General features: G+C 53.7%; 1 protein-coding gene across 8 annotated transcripts in view; it reads left to right on the plus strand.

Annotated features, from left to right (window-relative positions):
• RIMBP2 (RIMS binding protein 2) overlaps positions 1 to 22,258 on the plus strand; it is a gene marked incomplete at both ends in the record, with an annotated part of 109,723 nt that overhangs the window by 42,523 nt on the left and 44,942 nt on the right. For 6 of the 8 annotated variants that reach the window (XM_079717314.1, XM_079717318.1, XM_079717315.1 and 3 more), the window contains 4 exons: positions 2,101 to 2,151; positions 13,439 to 13,634; positions 18,116 to 18,261; positions 19,803 to 19,879. In XM_079717314.1, the coding sequence (XP_079573440.1) occupies positions 2,101 to 2,151; positions 13,439 to 13,634; positions 18,116 to 18,261; positions 19,803 to 19,879 (470 nt within the window). Of the gene's footprint in view, positions 1 to 2,100; positions 2,152 to 3,664; positions 3,686 to 13,438; positions 13,635 to 18,115; positions 18,262 to 19,802; positions 19,880 to 22,258 lie in introns of all 8 variants that reach the window. The other 2 variants (XM_079717316.1, XM_079717320.1) reach the window with 2 other exon arrangements.

Below are 22,258 nucleotides of genomic sequence, written 5' to 3' on the forward strand. Positions count from 1 at the left end.
AGTGCTGCCAATTTTAACTGTTAATTTTAACCATCTATTCTGATTGCCCAAATGGCCCAGCTTGCAAGTAGCCTACAAAAACGAACTCCTGATTTTCACTTGAAGCCAGAAATGAAGTTGTTACTGCCAGCTTGGCTGTGTTGTAACAGCCTGCGATGGAGTTTTTAGTTGTTTTTCATTCTGCCATTTGAAAACTATCTTTGACTCAAGTGGCTCAATGATGGTGTTATTTATATAATCCCTGTATGTTCTCTGGTTGTTTGTCTTTTTTTCCTATTTCGTGATTTATTGTCCCTCTTGTTGTTTTTGCTTTGAAAGGAATAATTTTGAGCCTTTGAAGATTGAGCTGAATTCAAGAATGGTCTAGTTAATTTGCTGGGCTCTATTCACTTCCCCAGCTCTTAAAAGCCTCATTGGAAATATGTGAGAATGAAATGCATATGAATGAACTCTATGGAAATCTCAGGCTACTTTTCACTTTTAGTCTGTGCTGGGGAAGCCAAGCCCTTCCCTCTTTCCGACTCACGGAAGTTTTCAAGTGAGAAGCAGAAGCTGTTGAGATGGCTCTCACTGGCTTATTTATGAGGTTAACTCTTCTCCTCCTTATTCTCCAGGCACCTGGAGAAAATATTCCTCCAGAAATGAGAATTCTAAATGTAAATCTCAATTTAATACATGGATTCTTCCTTAGTGCTCAATTTTCAGAGGCAGCTACCCTATAGCATCAGGAGAACATCTTCTCTAAATGTTTGTGAGACCTGGGAGACCAGTTTGATGGGAGGCATCAAGGTGGTGATGTGGGGACAGGCCTTCCTCCTCCGTCTTATGACACCTGCACCCTCTCACTAAATTTTGGTGTCTCCAGCTTTAAAATGGGAGGTGTCATGCCTTCAACAATCGACAGTTGTGCTCATTAGGACTCTTGGTTTCAAGTGACAAAAAACACAAAAGGAGAATTTCAGTTGTACATGCAACTGAAAATCTAGCTTCAGATGCGGCTGGATCCAGGGCCCAGATCAGCTGGCTTCAGGCATGGTTGAACCCAGCACCTCCCAAATCCCATCAGACCTCCATGGCTCTCCTGCCTCTGCTCTCCCTTGCCTTGGCTTCATTTCTGGTTTCCACGTCAAGGCCCCTGGCTGCTCCAAGTTTGCCCCTCATGGTGGCAAGGTGGCTGCAGCTGCTCCAAACTCTCCTCCACTCAGCCTCAAATTCCAAAGGCAAGGGGCCTCCCTTCCTCCCAGCATTCCCAGGCAAAGTCTCTTTGTTCTAACTGGATCATGCACTCACCCACTAACCAATCACTGTGAGTCTAGAACCTTTCTCATGTATTCAGTGGATCCCCAGCAAAGTCAGGACCTCTTCCCAGGACATAGTTCCAGGCAAGCAAACACAACAGATATTTACGGTCATCACAATATTAGAACTTCAGGGTCCGTGAGGACAGGAAATAATAATGCTGCATCTCAGTTTTGTGTGAACTTACCATGTGGCCTGGGCAGCAGCCATCCTGAGAAATTTCTTCGGTGAAACTTGTACAGTTTCTTATTCTGTGGAGCTGATGGCTTTGTGTCAGATAATTTGAAGAAGGCAGCCCCCTGCTACAGCTGAGAGCCTGGGCCCTCAGGACCACCTGGGCAGCTCCTCCTCAGGACCTGGTGGGATTTCAGCAGACCTTCAAGTTCGCATGATTGTGTTTTATTTCTCAAGCAGTTAAGGACATTTGAGAAAATGATAGTGCTCCCTGAGGCTTTGGGAAGAATTATCCTGCTGTCTGGGTTCAGCCACCTACCGTGTGTGGCCTCAAGAATAGACTCCGGCTCCTACCCTCATGCACCAGCTGAATCCCACCAGCCTCCCTGTTCTCTGCCAGATCAGGGGGAGCTTTCCAGTTTTTACAAAGAGTGTCAAACCCGAATCCATTCCATCTTGCCCAAAGTGAGAGAAAAATGAGAACTGATTTAGACCCTTAGAATTTAGGGGTTTATTAGAGGAATAAAAATCAATGACCCACACTCCCTGATAATTTAGACATTAATCTTTAATTCTCTTTTTCTCCCTTTAAACGTTCACTCTTCTGTTTTTTTATTATCAAAAAAGGCTCAGGTTGAAGCTAAGAAAGAACATGAAGGCGCAGTGCAGCTGCTAGAGGTAAGCGAACCAGCCATGATGGCTTTCTTCCTGGGGGTGGATGGGGTCAGGGGATATTGCGTTCATGCCTCATAGAAGCAATAGCTAACCTTTACTGAGTGCCCACTGGGTACCGGTTACTAGTGCTGTTCACATATCCTCCTGTGTCGTCAGCTCAAGCAGCCTACATGATAGGCGCCATTATGGTTCCCATTTTACATGTGAGGGAGTGAGGCACAGAGAAGTGAAGCAATTTTCCTGTGGCCACACAGCCAGCATCAGAACTGTGGGTCTCAGAGGTGGTCTGCTGTCCTCTGCTGGCTCCTCCTGGATGGAAAGCAAGGAGGGTGAGCTGGTTCAGTTGGGGGGCATGATTTCCTCGAGGAGAAGGGTCGGGGGATGGGCCATTCCTATGGGTGACAGATGAATGGGGGAGTTTTAAGTGACAGCACTAAGCCCAAGGAAGCACTTGGCGTCTGAGGGGGGCGTTGGCAGGCATCACAGCAGCGAACGTGATCAAGGTGCTGCCACGGGCGCCGTCCCCATGTCCCCAGCTGCCCAGAGGCCTTTCTCACTGGCCCTGATGGTGGGGGCTTGGCAGGAAGTGGGTGGCAGGTCTGGACCACTCTTCTGTTCGGGGCTGATGGCCTGCTGCCAGCATCCTCGGGAGCAGGGGGAACTCCTGGGATCTCCCGGGGGCCTCTGCCATCTGCGTTCCTCATACATATGATAAATGGACGTAAGGAGTCTCTCTGCCGAAGACAGAGGTCACCCAGTTACTGACCCCTCACTGCAGACACAGCAGCGGGGTGTGGCTGCACAGCTTGTGGGGCCCCACGAGGCCTCCTCCCCTAGTTCTGTTCCATCAAGAAAGGCCAAGAGGGCCTTTCCACTGGGCCTGCCACCGCCGCACATGGGAAGCACCTGTCCTCTTTAAGATGACCTTGTCTCTTGTCCCCAGGGGACCAGCGGCCACTTAAAACAGAATATATTCATCTCTTACATTGCCTTTTAAAATCTATGCCTCCCCCAGGAAAAGGTTTCATCATTATGGTCATATATATTAAAATTGATTTTTTGAAAGCATCCATTAGCTAATGAATATCTGGAGGGCTGAGAGTAATAAATAGCAAGCGGGAAAATATATAACCCAGGAGACTGGAAACAGACCTCCAAACGGCCATACATCTCCCTGAAAAATCATTTCATTCCCCCCCGCCGGAATCACTCACCGCACTTTGATTTACATAGTCTCCTGGCTGGAAGTACAGTTTCTTTTTTCCCATCACCCCAAGCCCATCGATCTGATCGTCTGTGTTGTTTTTATCCGCCTTCTGAGCTGCCGCTCTGTGACAGCCCCGCCGAGGTCATGTCACCCGGCGCTGGTGGCCGTGCGTGCCCCAGCACGTGCGGATGGGCGTGACGTGCTTTGGTTGGAAAAACGGAAAAGGCAATGCAGATGCACTGAGAATCTGTGTCTTCTTTTATTCACAACATCTTCCTGTCATTGTGTCTTGCTTTGCTTTTCACCCAGAACACGCTGGACAGCATGCAGGTATTTTAGGGAATGATGTCTGCCCCTCCCCGTGTGCTTGGTGATGCTTTCCCCATTCGTGGACCAGCTGCGCACCCCTGGGCCCGCTCTATCCGCCTCTTCCGAAAGTGGGCAGCTTTCTGATGCAGTCGTGGGTGCCTGGGGCTCCCTGGGGCCAGGGCAGCCGAGGAGCTGCCCTTGGGGACTCCACCCCAGGGAGATGCTTTATTCTGGGCATTGAGGCCCAGGGCTCTGTCCTCTGAAGTGATGAGCGGGGCCAGCAAAGCCGGCTTCCATTCTCAGGCTGGAAGAACGTTCTGTGAATTCAGATGACCTTGGGGAGGAGAACTGTCGGGGTGATTCTACCCTTGGGTCAGCCACGTGCTTTCGAGCCCGGCCAGGAGCCCAGAATTTGGTGGGTCCGTCATCGGAATTCAGACCTTGCACCTGAGCGGTCCCATTCCCCTTCTGTGTCGAGTGCGGGCAGCAGCCTTTCCAGCAGCTGGGGGCCCTTTTGCTCGTTCTTCTCACAGGCATCCGCCTGGGGAAGAAGAGGAATGATCTGCCCCTCCAAACAGGGTTTTGAGTCTTTCCCAAAACTCTGAGTTTGGCCGTGAATTTGTAGAACCAACGACTTTTCTCACTCTTGGGTGGTTCTCAAAGCGGGGTTCTGGGCCCGCAGTATTGGCATCACTGGGGAGCTTGTCAGACCCACTGAGTCAGAAACCCGGGGCGGGGGACCGAAATCTGAGTTTTAACCAGCCCTCCGGGTACTTCGAGAAGCGTTGTTTAGAGAGTGCCAGGCTGGTTACAGGAAGGAGAACTATATCTGAAGGAGTGTAAGCCCCCTGGGAAACTTGGCCAATCCTGGTTCAGCACCTTAGTAACCAGAATAGTTGACCAAGAATAACCCGAGTGAGACCCCGCCCGCCGATCCTCCGAGCATCCCTAGCGGGCAGTGTAGTCTTCGTTTGGAAGTTCACGTTCTCTGTGCCTCCTACTTGGCAGGCTGGTGACTTCCTTTACTCAGATATTCTACCGAGCAGAACAACCCACCTCCTGGCGCAGCTAGAGAGAACACAGTGACGGAGAAGGGCTGCCCTGGGAGACGTGTTAGGTGAACCCCTCAAAACACCTACACGCACACATCCGGTTCTGTGGACGTTTCTCAGTGCTGTTTGCTGATGAATGATTGGCCAGGATGTTTGGAGATGGGGGGTGGGGGTGTCTTTATTCCTGGTCAGGACACCCAAGGACCAATCCGGGCTGGCTTGGGGGCTGAGCAAAGACAGGGGTCAGGAGTCAACTGAAAATAGAACAGAGCTTTTCAGAATCCAGAATCAGAATCCAGGTTTGCTGTTTGCAAACCTAACAGCCTAAGAGCAGGTACTAGCTACGTAGCTTCCTTGGCACTTCATGAGGGAGTGAGTTGAAGACAAAGAAGCAAAAGAAAATAGTTATAACAACAGCAACGGTGCCAGCAGCAATGTTTATTGAACCCTTCTCTGAGCCAGGCACTGTTCTAAGGGTGCATCTGTGGGTTACCTCAGTCTCCGTGACAACCAGGGGAACCAAGGCACGGTCAGGAGAAATGACTTCCCCAAAGCCTCGGCGCTAGTCAGGAGCAGAATCTGGATGCAAGCCCCAGGAGTTTGGCGTCAGAATCCAAACCCTCCACCACTGCACGGCAACATCTTCTGACCTCGGAATCCTGACCTCCCTGCAAGGTGGGGTCAGGTCTCCTGCCAGCAAAGCTGCACCAAAAGGTGGATCAGCTCCCGCAGCAGCCAGACTTGGAAACGCTGGCCGAGCAGCCCACCTGCCCTTCCCCAGCAGCAGCAGAGACAGGAACGCACACCACGCGGTCACAAGTGACGAGTGATGGAATTTAATCCTTTTAATACCACCCAGGGAGGGTGATATCAACCTCCTCATTTCGCTGATCAAAAACCAAGGCAGAGAGATGCTGAGCCACCTGCCAAGGACACACAGCTTCTAAGAGCAGAGCCTAGGCCCTGAGGGTCCACGGGTAACACCATCTCAAGTCACTGAGAAGAGTGTGCAGAGAAGAGATGGCCCATGACTGAGAGTTGCACAATGACTCTCCTGGTCCCTGGGCTCCTTTTGCTTTCATGGGTCCCTTCTTTCATAAAAACATTAAAATTATATTTTACATCTGCTTAGGTACAAAGACGAATATAATCCAGGTTGGATTCATTATTATTATATTCAGTTTTCCTCTGATTTTAAAGGAAATTAAAATGAAACCATTTCTGTGGGTCCCTAAACAAGGCCCCAGGTACCCTGCTGCTGCCTGGCTTGTGTTAAGATGCTCAGTGACCATCTGGCAAGGGAGCGTGCTTGTGAGTAAATGAATATGTTTGGTCCCATCAAACAGATGAACTTGGCCTCTGGTGTGTGTGTTAGGTTAGGCCAGGGTGTGCTGCAGTAACAAACACCAAAGTCTCACACTCAACACACAAAGGTTCATTTCTTGCCACTGCAGATATAGGAACACTCCACGAAGCTCCACTCCACGTGGTGACTCAGGGATCCAGGCTCCCTGCATATTGAGGCTGTGCCATCCAGAGCGTACGGCTTCCTGGTCACCATGACAGGGAGACCTCTTCTGTGTCTCAGCTACAGAAGGCACAGGTGTCACCTCTGCTTAGAGGCCACTGGCCAGAGCTAGTGACCCAGCCCCGCTTCACTGCAGGGGAGGCTGGGAAGTGCAGTCTCCCTGGGTGGGGGCCTGGTGGCATGGCTCTGCCACATCTGAATTCTGGAATCTTTACAGGGCCATGCAGTTTTGATACTAAAGTGGACAGACAGAATATTAGCTAAGTTGAGAATCTGAGAAGAGCACAGATAAAGAAGTTTATACTTAACGCTTTGCCTTTAAATCTCTTAGGAATTCTCTGTCCCCCAGGAATTGTGGGGATGGTGTCTCTGCATCCGTAGGGTAGACTTGGCTACCCTGTGCCCATGAGTCTTAGCTGGAGGACGAGGCTGTTAGGGACAAAGAAACTGGGGATGCTCAGGTATTTGGGGGTTCAGCCACCCAGCAGGACTACCTCTGGCTCCAGCTTTACCTCCCTAATGCACCCCTTCCCAACTGCAGTTGGGAGGAAAAAAGCTACCGTCAACGGGAAGCCCCAGGTTTTGAAGTCTCATCAGTGAAAGGTGTTTATCTGCGCACAGGGTGCCTCTGTGACTAATGCTTGTCTAGACAGAAGCAAAAGACTCAAATGATCCAGACCCACCAGCAGCAGAATTCACTGTGCTTTAGTTGGACCATTTGATAAAGGCATTAATCTAGTGTGAACCAAAGCAAACGTTTAAGACACTTGTGTTTTAATAGTGCTGACTCCATACACATTAAAGGATGCGAAACATTAATTAAAAAGTCACCTTCACCCAAGTCTCCCCTTGGTTATTACTTTGTTACATTTTAGTATCAAGATGGCATTGTCCTGTAAAGATTCTAGAATTCAGAGCAATTACTTGCCAAGATCCTGGAATTCAGAGCTGGTTCAGATGAATTGATGGGGTTTTTCTGTGTATATTATAGTTGCAGGCAAGAGCTGGGTGCGGGTGTGGGTATTAACCTGGCAGTGGAGGCTATTAACTGGGAATCACCGTGAAAGAGTATGGAGAGACCCTCAATGTCTCCCGCTGATGATAAAAAGTGGGGAAATTCTAATATACTTGCATGGGCTGAAACGCACCATCACCTTTGCCGAAAGCAGAAGTTCGGCCGTCTGAGAGGCAATGGTGATTGAGTCACTAGTTAGCCGTCCCTCTGGCGCTGTCCTTTGCCCACAGAGGACAAAAGATCTTAGTTTCTGCTTATGGAGCCCCTACCATGCCTGCCAGAGTCTGGACTTACAATTTGCCGTAGTTCTGGAAGGCAAGCTTCTCTCCCATTTTATAGATGAAGAAACTGAGGCCCAGTGAGCTTATGTGACTTTCCTCCACACCCTCTGAGTGAATGAGGGAGTGGGAGGGTCTGGGGTCTAGACACAGCCCAGAGCCTGGAGTCAGAGAGGATTGGGTGTGTCTGCCACTTACTGGGTGTGTGACCTTGGTCTTTAGTCCATCTGGCCTTGTCTTTCTCACCCATGCAACGGGCTCACACCAACTTACCCCAGGGAGTCTCTCTGGCCATCAGCACTCATGCATAGAGAGCCCCCAGCGGGCCCTGGCACACAGTAGGTACTCACTAAGCAATAAATAGCACCACAAATCTTGTTTACCCCTAAAGACACCGCACAGAACAACTTACTCCCAAATCACTCCTGCACTGCCTGGGACGCCCCTGGCTTGGCTGTGCTAGTGTGAGTGTTCACAGCATCCCTGGACCCTCAGAATGGACCTGGTTTGGACACTAATTACAGGGCACAGTGCCCTACCCCTCCGCTCCCCTTTATGAAGCCTGGAAGTCAGATGAAAAATACAGAGTGGAGGACCTTGGGAATGCTGGCAGGTGCATCTTTGAATGTGTTTTCCTTCGTCTTTATAAATACCCACAGCCAAATTTGCAAGTCTCTGCTGTTTACTCCAGTTTGAGTTTACTTGCCCGATGACGGTGCCGTCTGTCCCTGCTGTGGTCAGAATGCAGCCACCCTCCGCTCTTGATGCTCAGGTGGCGGGTTAGGGTGAGGAGAAGCGGGGCCGGGACAAACCGGGATGGGGACACTCAAGCAGCATGGTTAGTTCAAGCGGGCGTGATTCCGCCCCACCGATGTCGCCACCCAGCCAGGAGCTGATGATGCTCTGAATCCTGAAATCAATCTTGACATCCCAATAAGCCAGCCGGACCCAGCAGTGGGCTTGCTGTTTCCTTTCTGCATCACTTGGAAGCAGTTCCTTCTGGTAGCAGCTTGGGGACCATCGCAGGCACTTAGCCCCAGCTGCCAGGCTCAGCATCAGAGACCCAGCCGCCGCCAGCTGCAGCCAGGCCCGGAGAGGGTGTCCGTGGAGGCTCTGGAAGGGAAACCTGCTTCCTTCCTGGAAGAGGGAAACAGCAGGGAAGCTTGGTGAACTTTCCAGAGGGAGCGCTCACCTGTGGGATGTTTTCCCGGTTTAATGGGTCCGTACGCCTCATCTCCTAGTTGTTCAAACCGTTTCCCCCTGAAAATAGTGAGAAAAGGCATCTGGAAGCTGCCTGACTTTTGGGAATCGTCATCCTGCTGTCTTGAAGCCGTGTCCTCGGATACCCAGAGGAGAAACAAAGCAAGGAACTGATAAGAGAGGGGCAAAGCATTAGGTGTGGTCACGCAGGACTCTTAGAATCTTTGGGGTAGAAATACGAGGTGGGAGAGGCTTAGCCCTACAACTTCGCTCCCGGGTCACAATGGAAGCAAGTCTCAAACCAAATTGTTGCACGTGTGCAGACGTGTATTACAAAACACTTGTTGACGAGAAGGCACAAAGTGGCCCATCCCTCTTCCCTGCCCTCTTAGGAGCTTTTTCCTCCACCAGCCCCCATGGAGGCCGAGGCCCCAGCCCTGGTTCTGGCGGCCTTGGGCAAAAGCAGAAGTCCTCCGAATCAGGATCTGGACACAAGACCACTGTGAGACCCAGCCTTGGGCGCCATCCCCCAAAACACACTAGTCTTACGCACTATTCATTCAAGGGTGGGGTAGCGCTAAGATATCCCATATTCTGAATACCTTTAATTTCACCAACAAATGCCCATGTCTCCCATTCATCATGTCTAGCGCTAGGGCTAGAGTTAGGGTTACCAATTTTTTTCTGATATCGACCATACTAGGTGGGCGTGCCTGGGCATGGATGGAGATGCAGGTGGCAGATGGCTTCGGGGCAGCGGCCTCTGGAGTGTAGCCTTCCCAGCACCTGCCTTGACCTCCCCTGGGGTGGGATTCTCAGTTACGACACCGATTGCCCCAGAATGAAGTTCAAGTCCCTGGGACATATTCTCTCCATCCAGAAGGATTGTATTAATAAACTACAGATCCCAGAGCCCCCTGGCTCCAGACCCTGTGGGGATCATCCTGTGTGTCTGGGACTTAGGTGGGTGCAGCTGGAGCCCAGGCACAGGGCCACCAGGGCCATCCAACCCAACCTGACCAGATGCTGGGATTGCCATCCACGTTGTCACGTAAAGTGGAAATCACAAAGTGGCTGCCCCCAGGCCACGTCCACCTCTACGTGAGCCTTATCAGGACAGACTGTAAGCCTTTGAAATACCCTCCAACGTTTAACGATTGAGAGCTTTTACATCAAAACGAAGATTCCCTGAAAACCGGAAGTTTTGCCCAGGGTGGGTCTGGACCGATGCTGAGAAGTAGGCGCCCCTCTGGACAGAATGTACACACCCTGCTTCACTGTGGTCCCCCAGATCCTGGGGGTTTGCCTCGCTCCTCCTCTCATGGGCATCTCCCACCACCTCCAGGGGTGTTCAATTTACAAAGATGGTTTGACGTCAGCTCCGATCCACCTGCTTCCAGGACCCTCCCCTCATCACTCACAGCAGAACCAGCCCCCTTTCTACAGGCACGTCCTGTGCCAGCTGCCGGGGAGAACCGCCTGTCACAGTACCCATCAGTGAAGGGGACCCTGAACAAAGAAACGCTCCCTGGAAGGAGGCCCTCCAAGAGCTGGGGTCCTGGCTGGCCGGCAGTGGTGCCCAGGAGATGGAGTTCACTGTGGCACCTAAAACGTGCAGCAGCTCAGCACCCCTGCGTGAGCCCCGACCTTTCTCTCTGGTTTGGTCTGAGTCCCACAGGGCCTGCTGGGGGTACACAGCCTGCCCTCCTTCCTTTCTGTGCCGCCCACCCCCGGCCCCAGCAAATCAAGAGCTCCTGCCAGGGACCTCTGTTTGCAGGTGCCTCGGATGCTCGACCTCCATGTGGGCTCCTGAGACCGCGGCTGCTCTAACACTCAAGGCTCCTGATCTGATGTTCCCACAACACCAGCTTTTCACATACCGCCTTTGAGATTTTCTCCATGATGATTTCGTATTTTCTTTAAATCCGTTCACTTTCTAAAACTCTCTATTTTGAAATAATTTTGAGATTCCCGAGAAGTTACAAAAATAGCACAGATGGTCGCTGTGTACCTTCACCCAGCTCCCCAAGGACAGCGTCGTAGGTGACCAGAGTACATTGTTGAAACCAGGAAGCTGACGCAGGCACAGTTATCAGTAACCAAACTACAGAGAGTCTCTCTTTGCCCTTCCTTTGGTGTTTAATTCTATGGAGTTTGATGGTACATATAGATTCATGGACGGCAACCGGGAATACAGATGGCTCCACCCCCCAAAGACACGCCCTCATCTTAATTCTTAGTACTCGGACCTTCCCCCCAACCCTAGACCCTGACAACCATTGATCATCTCTCCATTGCTTTAGTCTTGTCATTTCACGAATGTTACATCAATGAAAAATCTATCTGCTTTTTCGGTTAGTTCACTTTTCACACACACGCGACATGAAGGACCTGATTACCAGTTGTATTTTTCTTGTGCACATTTACAATGAGGACGTGGCCATCTAAATGGCATTTGTGTTCTTCCACATTCACCTGACACCCTCCCACACGCACCACCACGGCACCTGGCGGCACACCTGGATGAACAGGTGAGCTCAGGGCTCTTCTAATGCCCTTTCTTGCCTGAGGCTGGGTTGTTGGCGACTGTTCCCTGCCTGAGGACCTGTTGCTCAGCCCTGGAGCAAACATTTCGCCTTCAGGGCTGAGCAGGGAAAGCCAGAACCCTTGGCCTTGAGGCATCTGATGTCGCCATCCTGGGGTCACCGCTGCTCCTGGGTGGGTGCTGCGTCTCCCCGATGGGGGGTGCCCGGGCGGGAGGCAGATCTCTCCACGTCCCCACCTGTGCCCAGGGGAGCCCGGCGTCACTTCTGTGCCTTCCTCGGTGGTGACAGCAATCACAGAGAAGCTCATTCAGCCTTTTAAGAGAAGAATCCTGCTGATTTTGTTAAATGCATCGAAGAAATTAATTATTGGTTTGGGATTTGTTAGGTCTATTTTTAGAATTCCATGATCTCAGACATAAACAGCACTTCATTCTGGCCTAAGGAGCTGAAAAGCTTAACACCAGGGGAGGAGGGACGGGGTGGAGGGGGACGGGAAGAGGAAGAGAGCGTCAGTCTCTACCACTGTCCTGCATCCCTGCGTGCACACCTCCATGAAACCAAACATCTCTCAAGCCCCGACTTGGTACCGAGCTCTAGTCCGAGTGCTGGGGACACAGCAGTAAAGAAGCAGACAAAAATTCCTGCCCTTGTGGAGTTGACATTTTAGTGGAGGAAGCCAGACGGTGCCCACGGTTAATAATACAGCAGATGGGATTTTCCACTTCTCACAGACCGAGGAAGGGAGACAAGGCAGGACCTCCATGCAGATGAAACAAGCTGCTGCCTCTAGGAACGTGATGCCTGCAGATCGGGGGTCCCCTCTTCTCTGCTTCAGCCAACATTTACTGAGCACCTGCGATGTGCCAGTGCTATGCAGCGCGTTGCGGGTGTCTCAGGGAACCAGAAAGCACAAGCTTGGCGCATAAATGATCTAGTCACGGAGGCAGACGAGAAATAATCAGGGAGCCACTAGAATGTGCCAGGAAGGGAGCGTGCAGGGGAGAGTGCGGAGCGGACCCTCCCTGTGCCCCCCCGCCGGTGGCCCAGGGCAGGGAGTTCTGCCAGCAGGAGAAAGGGCACCAGGGGAGGAGGTGTAGGGAGTGTGCACCACGGTTCCCCAGGGAGAGGAGAGTGGCTGGATCACGCCCGCCCAGCTGAGAACCAAGAGCAAAGAGGGGGGTTAATGGGGGGAGCTGCCCGTGGTGCCCTTCCCTGCCGTGTGTGCCCAGGGGACACTCCCAGCTCCCTGGTGCTCCCGGGATGTCTCCGATGTCTGCAAATGGCAGCGATGTTGCTAAGCCAATCCAGCAAACAGCAATTCCCTTTAATGCCAAAGCAGGGTGCTTTGGGGTTCTGCAGCTTACAAGAAAACTGCATCCAGGGGTTAGCAACTGAGCTGTCCACAAAGCTGGGCTGTGTCACCGCCTTACGCTCCAAATTTCAAGCAGCTACAGTGAGGCGTGCCAACCGCAAAGTGCCCGGGCTGTACACAGAGCCCAGAACAATCCACAGTTGGCTGGGATCTGAGTGTGTGCAAGGTTTCTTGGCTCCTGTGCTTTCCCACGTTCGCCCTGAGAGGAAACCTGGCCGACGGCCAGCGTGCACAGGAAGCTTAGTTTGTTCACACACCGTTCTCGCGTGGACGAAAGAGGCAGTCCTCCCGCTACACACACCACACACACACACACACACACACACAGTCATTCACACATGCACACATGGCACCCAGTCCTGTGCACACCCATGCAACACACATGCACACAAGACACACGCACACGCACTGTCACGCACACACGGCACCCAGTCCTGCTCACACCCATGCAACACACATGCACACAAGACACACGCACGCACTGTCACGCACACATGGCACCCAGTCCTGCTCACACCCATGCAACACACATGCACACAATACACACGCACACGCACTGTCATCCACCCATGCACACACGGCACCCAGTCCTGCGCACACCCATGCAACACACATGCACACAGTACACACGCACATGCACTGTCATGCACCCATGCACACGTGGCACGCAGTCTTGTGCACATGCGTGCACACACACGCACAGACGCACACTCGTGTGCAGACACGCGGGGCCCCAGCAGCCCAGGCCGCCTGCTGACCGCGGGTCCGGGTCTCCGCGCACAGCGCAGGGCACGGGAGCTAGAGGAGAAATGCCGCGCGCAGAGTGAGCAGTTCAACCTGCTGTCCCGGGACCTGAGTCGGCTCCGGCAGCACGCGGGCGAGATCGACCTGCCGGCAGGCAGCTCCCTGGACGTCCCCTCGTCCCCCGGCAAGCCCTTCCGGAGCTTCGTGAACGGACTGGCTCCCTCCATTGGCAAAGGTAAGCGCCTGGACCTCCCTCCCTCCCTCCCTCCCTCGCACGGCAGCCGGGACGGAGAGGGGCGCTGGCAAGGGTCGAGGGTGGAGGTGTGTGACAGAGCATCTCACCACACCCGGCCGGCGACCAGCCTAGCAGGCCTTGGGGCGGTACAGGCCAGCCGGCATCTCCCACGTCCACCCCACGCGCCAGACCTCGTCCTAAGCCCTTGACCAGCGTGGTTTCGCACACGTTCTGAGCCCCGTTTTACAGACAACATGGGGGGAGGGGCTTAGTGGGTCACCCAGCCGGGCGGTGAGCCGGGACTCGGCCCCAGGGGTCTGGCTCGGGGGCCTATGCTGGGATCTGCCAGGTGGGCTTCTCAGCTTGCCGTGTTTCCCTCTTTTCATCCAGTGACCTCTTGCTGACATTGTGATGCACTTTGGAACTTCCCTTCTGACAAAGGCAGCGGTACTAACCGGTGAATTTCAGTGCCTTCCCATCACGTTTGTGTTTAGGAGGCAGAGGTGGGAAGCAGGGAGGTTTGAATGTGCGCGGTTGAGGGAGTTTTGTCTGGATCCCAGAGGCATTTCATTAACGTCATGGAAGGTTCCCAGTGTAGGCAACAAAGCACCCTCTGCTCCGTCAGGGAACGTTCTCTCCACTGAAGGTTAAACGGGCCGCAGGCCCAGTTTTAGCCTCCTGTAAAACAGTCTATGTTTTAAAGTTTACTGGAGATGAGTGTCAGCTATTCACTTTGGAATTCCATAAAAGAGAAAGAATTTCCACATTTCTCCTAGGTCTTGTAAGAACATAGGATAAGTTCTTTGGATGCTTTTCATTTTGAAAACAAGGTGATGCTGCCTGTATCTTGATAAATCATGGTTCCTGGCTTATTCCGCCTTCCCGCCCTGCTCACGCGTTAGGAGAATGCTAAGTGGCCACGAAACACAAGACAGAGGGGGAGGGGGGTCTGGACACCCCCCCACAAGAGACAAGTTCTGAGTACACGGTGCCCCCCAGGTCGCGATGCTGAGCAGATGGCCAGGCCCTGGGTGGAGCCCCTCTGGGTGCGGGGAACACAGACAAGAAACAAGGGGACAGATAGTGACTCGGCAGCTTCCCACTCAGACAGACGCGGGAGGTCAGGTGACAAGGGAGCAAGTGACCCAGGGCCACTTAGACGGGGTGGTCAGAGAAGGTTGCCTCCCAGAAATGAAGACCGTTTCTCCAGCTCCCACTGGGTGAGAAGGTTTGGGGCTGGAGGTTCACGTGATCTCGGCCGTGCACGTTTTTCAGGGTCCCCAGGTCCCGAGCACAGTCGATAAGTCCCAGGACTCAAGCATAACGTTGCCCTCCTGGCTCAGAGCTGTTATGGCGACACAGGACAGACACACGGTGGGCCCACAGAGATGGGCGTCCAGAGGGATCCACGTGCAGACAGCCTGTGCCTTTTTCCTCTGGAAGGACCACCCAGAGCGCCCACCGTGCAGCCAAATGAGCAGCCACCCGCGTGCGGTGGTGAAGCCCAGGGACGTCCAGTAGAGATGCAGCATCCAGGGTCCACTGGGGGCTGGTCACGTGGGCACCTCTGCCTGTCACACACCAGAACCCCAGACCCCCCAGAGCAAGGCAGGCGCTCGGCACAAGCCAGGCCGTGCATAGTCTGCTTACAGGGAAACACCCCTGTCACTTAGGGAGCCTTTCCTGTTGGTGCAGGAACAGTTTAGAAGCTGTGTTCCCGGATACAGCCCAGCCCAACTTGCAAGCAGGCCCTTCTAAAAGTAGCAGCCCGGGGGCCCCCTACGTGAATTCCTTGCAGCACAGCGTGAGAATGTGTTAGTCCAGGGCAGGCTCCTGGGTCCGTGGGGGTGGGGAGGGGAGGTGATTGACCTGATTCAGTCGGTGTTGAGATTATCTGGAAAAAAGGCTCTAATTCACGGCGGAGGAAAATGGATGCTGACTAAGAACAAAACCAAAACCAAAACAGGACTCTGTCTCAGATCCCGGTAGAAGAATAGGTTTGCACCAAGCTTCTGTTCAGCCATTTGGAAGAGCCATCGTGATAACAGACCAGCTCATTTAATAATCTGCTACCTCGCCCACGAGGGCCCCCTGCTGGCCAAGCCAGACACGCTTGGCATCATCGCGGCATCCTTGGTGTGCCAGCATCACTTGGTCGTGGGAGGACTGCCTGGTAGGGGGCTTCCTTGTGCAACCCTGAAGTCCCACTCAAAGTCATTCTTTGACGGCAGATGGCAGGGGCCCCTTTAAGGGTGAGAGTGACAGGGAACTCGCTGCTGGGCTGGCCTTTCCTCCTTACGCAGGAGGGGAGGGTGGGGCGGTGGGCAGGGGAGCAGCCAGGGCCAGTGCAGGGTCAGAGCAGGACCCGGCAGGTGTGCTGTGCATCTCCTGGGGGCCTCCTGCCTGAGGCTGGGTCCACCCAAGGTTGAGGAAGACAAGGACCGCTTGACCGTGAGCCCCTAAGGGACTCGCCTTCTGTGCAGTGGAGTCACATCTGCAACCAGCAAGACAGATATCTCACAGGGACAGAATCATCCCTAGAAATCTCCTAGGAAGGGGGCATGTCATCTCCCAGGGCTGCCCCTACACAGCCAGTTTCCTTCCAGTGTTGGAGCTGGGTTTTGGTGAAACACTGGATAAAGTCATTGATTTGACCTTAGTGGCCATATTTTCCAGAAAATGCATATCTTGAAACACACAGAATGTGAAGGGGTGTGCAGCTGAGGGCACTGCATGATTTTGTCTCTAATCTCACATTCACTCAGCAGAAAGGCAGGTAAAATGCCACATGCAACAAAATATTTTTCTCTAGATAACTGGATTTGTTTAAGTAAAATGTGAACATGAGGTGACTCTACTATACTCATTTCACCTTTGCTGGTGGTGTCACGCCCTGCTATTCCCAGCAGCAGTGTATCAGTCAGGATGGGCTAGGTCCAGCTGCAGTAACAAACATCCCCAAATCTCAGGGGCTTGAAACAGCACAAGTCTCGTTCTCAATCGCACTGCACATCCATCTCAGGTTGGCTCAGGGAATGGGTTCCACATTGTCTTCACTCGGGAATGCTGAGCCTCTCCCATCTGGAATGTTCCATTGCAAGGGAAGGGAAGCATAACAAATTAGACACTGGCTCAAAAGACTTCTGCCCCAAAGCAGGACACGTCTCTTCCACACACAGTTTGTTGGCCTGGGCAAGTCCTGTGTCGGGGTGAAACACCTCCCCTGCAGCCAGGCCACACCCTCCGCCGGCTTTCTGAGGGAGTCAATTAATTCAGTAAATATTGACTTTGCACCTGCTGTATGCCAAGCACTGGCTGCTGTGGTCATTAGGGGTCCTGGGCCGTGACCAGAGCCAGGCCGCTGTGCTCTGGGATATGGCCTCCTAGCAGGGACCCCGGGTCCACTTCAGCATCAATTCTTTGTTGCAGTGATGCTCCCCCGAGGTTCTCAGTTCTCTTAATCAGCTAGGGGAGTGGGGCTTCTCTGGGGGTGACTTGTACACAGCCTTTGTGGGAGCACTTCTCACCCTGTATGTTTTTCCTGATTGGGGCTCAGTGAGTCATCTTCCTCAGTGCAGCAGTCCCTGTGATGGGAGAGCCACAGCCAGCCAGAGACTAGACAAAGCCAGAAAGGAACATCCACAGGCCACCAGGCAGTGAGAACGTGGGGAAGGGAATTGGTTGCTTCTGTAATTCACATCTGATCCTAAAGAAACACGCCTGACTTAATCTGACAGTCCGGGCCGGCACTGGTCAAGGTGCTCAGTTCTCCCTGCCCTGCCACGTGTCACTGGGATGGGGCTCAGCAGCCCCATGAGGACAGGATGGGCAGATCTGCTTTGCTCCTAGTGAGTCTCTTTTTAGCCATAAACCTGACCATCTGGCCACTTGGTGTATAAGTCAGGTCTCTTTCAGTCATAAGTGACAGCAAAGCCGGCCTAAACTGGTGTGAGCAAAAAGGAATTTATTTATCCCATAGAGTAGGTGAAGAGCCTAGGTTTAGCCTCAGGTACACCTGGATTCAGGGGCTCCAGCCATGCCTCCCGGATCCAGTTCCTCCCTCTCCATCTTCCAGCTCCTCCTTCTACGAGCAGTCTCCATTCTCAGATGGACTTTCCTCCTCCTGGTGGCAATGTGGCTGCAGTATCACTGAGTCTCATCTCCTCTCCATTTTAAGCCAGAGAAAAGGAGAGCCTCTTTGCCCATGACTCCCACGAAGTTCTCTCTGATTGGACCTTCCTATCTCATGTGCAACACCACCATCTCCACCAAACAATTGGTGTAGCTAGGCGTGGACTCTGCCGGATGGACAGCCCAGAGCTGGGGGTGTAGATTAAGAGCGGGAGATCGGTGGGTCCCAAAATAAAAGTCCAAGACTGATGCCAAAGACGGGGAAACACCCACAGGGAAGGCAAATAACCAGTGCACTTTGATTATTTCCTTGGTGTCTTCTTTCAAATTGCTCCGATGTTGGTGTCCAGGTCAGGAAAGCTCCATTGGAAGCCGCACTGTGATCGGTGAATATATCCGGCCCCTCCCGCTCCCAGGTGACAAGCCAGAACCTCTGTCCGTCAAGCCCGCCTTTCTGTCAAGATCTGGTGGCCCAAGATGCAGATTTGAATCCAACGTGAGTCCTGTCCTGGCTGAGGCAGCTGCCCCACTGTGTGCCGTGATGCGGGCTGTGGGTGTTGGCAGCCCTCCTCCTCTCTTCCCAGCCCCCCTTTCTCTGGCCTTCATCCCCATTCATTGAGCACCTACTATGTGCCAGGACGTGAGGCCCCATTTTACAGACGGCGGGGGGGTCCCTGCTCTCATGGGTTGAATGACCATAAGGAAGTCAACACCTAAAAGTCGGGTAACAGCGAGGGTCGTGAACCCAACAAGCCGGGGACCCGGAGGGACGAGGTGGAGGACAGGGCGGCCCTTCTTGGCCACTCGTGGTCTGTTTATCCGTGAGAAGGGGCCCAGGGGAAGCCCGCTGGGGCTGGAGAGGAGCTGGGAGCTGGGGAGGGGGGTTGAGGCCTCAGGGAAGCTCTCGACTTTCGGTCCAAGCCCAGGGGGAAACCACTGAAGGCCCTGAGACGGGGAGTGCCGTGCTGTGACCCCCAGGAGAGCCCTCTCCCCGGGTGCGGGAGTGTCGGGAGGGACCCGGCAGGAGTCCCGGGGTGGGCGGGGTTCATGGTCACTCCCACCTTCCCCTGGTGCCCTTTCCTCCCTCCCCCGACCCCAAGACAGTTGTAGCCGGTGTAAGGAAACCGCTATGGGCAGCGTCCTGGTGCCCGGCAGACTCGGGCAGCAGAGAGGAGCGGGGCGGGGCGGGGGGCGGTATCGGGAGGAAGCAGCCCCCGTGTCCCTTTTTCTGATCAGGATTCCCGGGGGCACCAGGCACCATCCACGCGTGAGTGCTCCCCTCCCTGCACTGAGCCCTTGAGGGCTGAGGACACAAAGCATTACCTAAATGTGTCCTCCGAGGAGCCTGGCAGGGCCTGGGGCAGTGACGTCTCAGGCCTTAAATTATGTCGGGGGATGGTCCTTACCTTGAGTCCAATCTGGGTGTGGGAGGATGAGGTCTTTTTAAAAGTAGCTTTTAATTAATTAATCAAGTTTTACTGAAGTATAGTTGATTTACAATACTGTGTTAGTGTCAGGCGTACAGCACAGTGATTCAGTATTTTTGCAGATTATACTCCATTATAAGTTATTACAAGGCAATGGCTGCAGTTCCCTGTGCTATACAGTAAATCCTGTTGCTTATCTATTTTATATATAGTAGTTTGTATCTGCTAATCCCATACTCCTAACTCTTCCCCCATTTTGGTAACCACAAAATTGTTGTCTATGTCTGTGAGTCTATTTCTGTAGTGCATATACCTTCATTTGTGTTATTTTTTAGACTCCACATAGAAGTGATATCATACAGTATTGGGGGAGACAAGTTCTTTATAACTGTCCTCTGTGTGACCACGAAGCCCGAAGTGAGGGACCCCGCCCCCATCTTTGGGTCACACCCAAGACCAAGAACTCGGGTGTGGCAGCATCTCATGGGGGTCCCACCATCTGAGGCTGAAACGCCCAGGGGGACCGTGGAAGGGATCTCCTGCGTGCTTCCGGCATGAGATGTGAAGCCTACAGCTTCAGTGACCTGCACATCCATTGTGTCTTTAATAGATGGATAATGAACGGAATTCCAATACCGCCAAGCAGAGATACTCGGGGAAGGTCCACTTGTGTGTCGCCCGCTATAGGTAAGAGCGGTGGTCCTCTCCACATCCCCTGAGCATCCGTGAGCGCGGGCAGCCTCTGGGCAGGTGGGGTGATGGGGCTGGGAGCACTCCATGAGCTGAGGGGACCCTTCCCAGGTGCCGAGAGGAAGCGGCCAGTTCAGCCAGGCTTTGGAGGATGGTAAGAGTGTGTCTGCTCTGCTAGAAAGAGTTTGGATAGCGTGTTAGTTTCCCAGGGCTGCCATTCAAAACCGTCACCAACTGGGTGGCTTAAAAACAGCAAAAATCCGTGCTCTCCCAGTTCTGGAAGGCAGAAGTGGGAATTCAAGGTGTGGGGAGGACCAGCTTTTGCTGGCTGTCAGCATCCCTGACGTCCCTCAGCTGTAGACCCCCCGCTCTAATCTCTGCTTCCGTCTTCACGTGCTCTTCTTCCCTGTGGGTCTCCGTGTGTTCCCTCTTCTTTTTATAAGGACCCCTGTCTTGGATTAGGGCCCACCCTACTCCAGTAGGACCCCATCTTAACTTGATCCCACCTGCAAAGACCCTATTTCCAAATAAGCTCACCTCCACAGGGGCCAGGACCTGAACGTCTCTTTTGGGGGACACAGTTCACTCCATGACAGGCAGCAAGCTGAAACTCAAAGAGGGGTCCCCTTGCCCAGAGCCCCCTGCTTGGTGCCTGTCCGGCACCTTCCCTGTCCGCCCAGTGCCTGGGCCACATCACGTAGCTGTTACAGCTGCAGAGCTGAGCTCTTGTTGGAGGACCTGGGTGTCTGTGTCCACCGACGTCAGCCAGGTTGGTCATGCACGGCCCTCAGCTTCTTTGTGGTTACCACTGAAAACTTTGAGACGGATGAGGGTTAGCCGCCTCCCTGCAACTTCCCTGCCTGGTTATAATGCGACAGGCATTATAATGCCCAGAGTTTGCCAGGTGTGCAGACACGGATGAATCACATAGTCACCAAAAGCAGACACAGAACAGTCAGACCTCCTGTACTTTATGCTCAGTGAGGACCTGGGCTCTTGTGTTTCCAGATGCTCCAGTGACCCTTTGCCTCCTGGGTTGGCCGGGCAGAAAGGGCAGTGTTCTGGGGTCAGACGCCACTGCCCTCTTAGTGGGCGACAGGCAACCAGAGTCCCCCATAAGGGGACTGAACTGTGCACGGAGCTGTTGAGGAATCAAACCTCAGGAGCCGTCACCAAGGGTGGATGCCTCCCTCACTAGATCCTTAAAATCTCTCCACGTGGAGGAGGCGGGGTGAGCTTCCTTTTAGCCTGTCTGCGTACCTTCAGTGCCTTCCGCCTTCTCCAGTGAGAACCATTTCTAATAACTACTCTACCTGTCAGTGGATTATTTTTCGCTGATCCACTAATTTCACCAGTGCAAACCCACTTCTGACGTCCAGATACTGGAAGCCCGTGGAGTAGCCGCCCTGGGCTGGGGCATCCTGGATGAGGATGCCAGCCAACCCCTGAGGAGGCCCCGCCCCCCCGATCTGAATGCTGGCTGCCCCCGCCTGCATCCTTCATAGGGTCCATGGGGACATCACCATATCACTGGAGAGAGCTTTGAGGACACCAGTCCTGGGGCCCAAGAAGGAGGGCTCAGCCCCGCCCCATGTCTGGTGGGAGGACGGTTCTTCCTTTGTGTGTGTGGAGCTTGGCTGGCACAGCTGTTCAGGCAGAGCCCTCTGGGCCGGCCAGTTGGGGCCGCGGCCGGGATGCTGATCTGGCTTCCAGGTTTGTCTCCCTCGCCAGCTGGGCCCTTCCCAGCGATGAGCCTGGCCCCTCGAGGCTGCGGTGGCCACCTGCTCCCTGGGCACGCCCTCCCTCCGCTCTCCTGGGGAGATGAGACCTTATTCTGGGGAAGGTGCCCAAGAGCTGAGGCATCCAGAGGCTGGATCCACAGCCAGCGTGAAAGCAGGCAGAGAGAAAGCCTGAGCGGTCAACCGGTGTATAGCCGACACCGCGGTCCCCAGCCGCGGCCAGGGCGCTCGGTGAGCTCCATCCCCATCCTCTGTGGGCGCTCTGGGTGTTTTCCACCTCACGCCCAGCCACATCAAACCACATGAGAATAGTCCCAGACAGGATCGCGCGGATCTCAGTTCCCCAAACACCCTGCGCATCCCTGGAGGAGTGGCTCGAAGGTAAGGGGAGTTTGGGGGTGTTTCCCCCCCGGAGCTAAACACTGCCCTTACTCGGCACCCTGCTTCGAAGTTTCCCCAAACTTGAAATGGGAGAAGCCCTCCTCCCCGTGGCCCCGTGCGCTCCTCCCACCTCTGCTCTAGGAGCTGCCTGTGGAGCGGCCTTCGCTTCCCCATCTCTTGCCCCCTCTTCAGCCCAGTGTCCGCTCCCCCATCAGCAGGACGAGCCTCTGAGGCTCCAGGAGGCCCCTTTCCAGAA

This window comes from Hyperoodon ampullatus (genome assembly GCF_949752795.1).
Source record: "Hyperoodon ampullatus genome assembly, chromosome: 13".
Taxonomy (NCBI): domain Eukaryota; kingdom Metazoa; phylum Chordata; class Mammalia; order Artiodactyla; family Ziphiidae; genus Hyperoodon; species Hyperoodon ampullatus.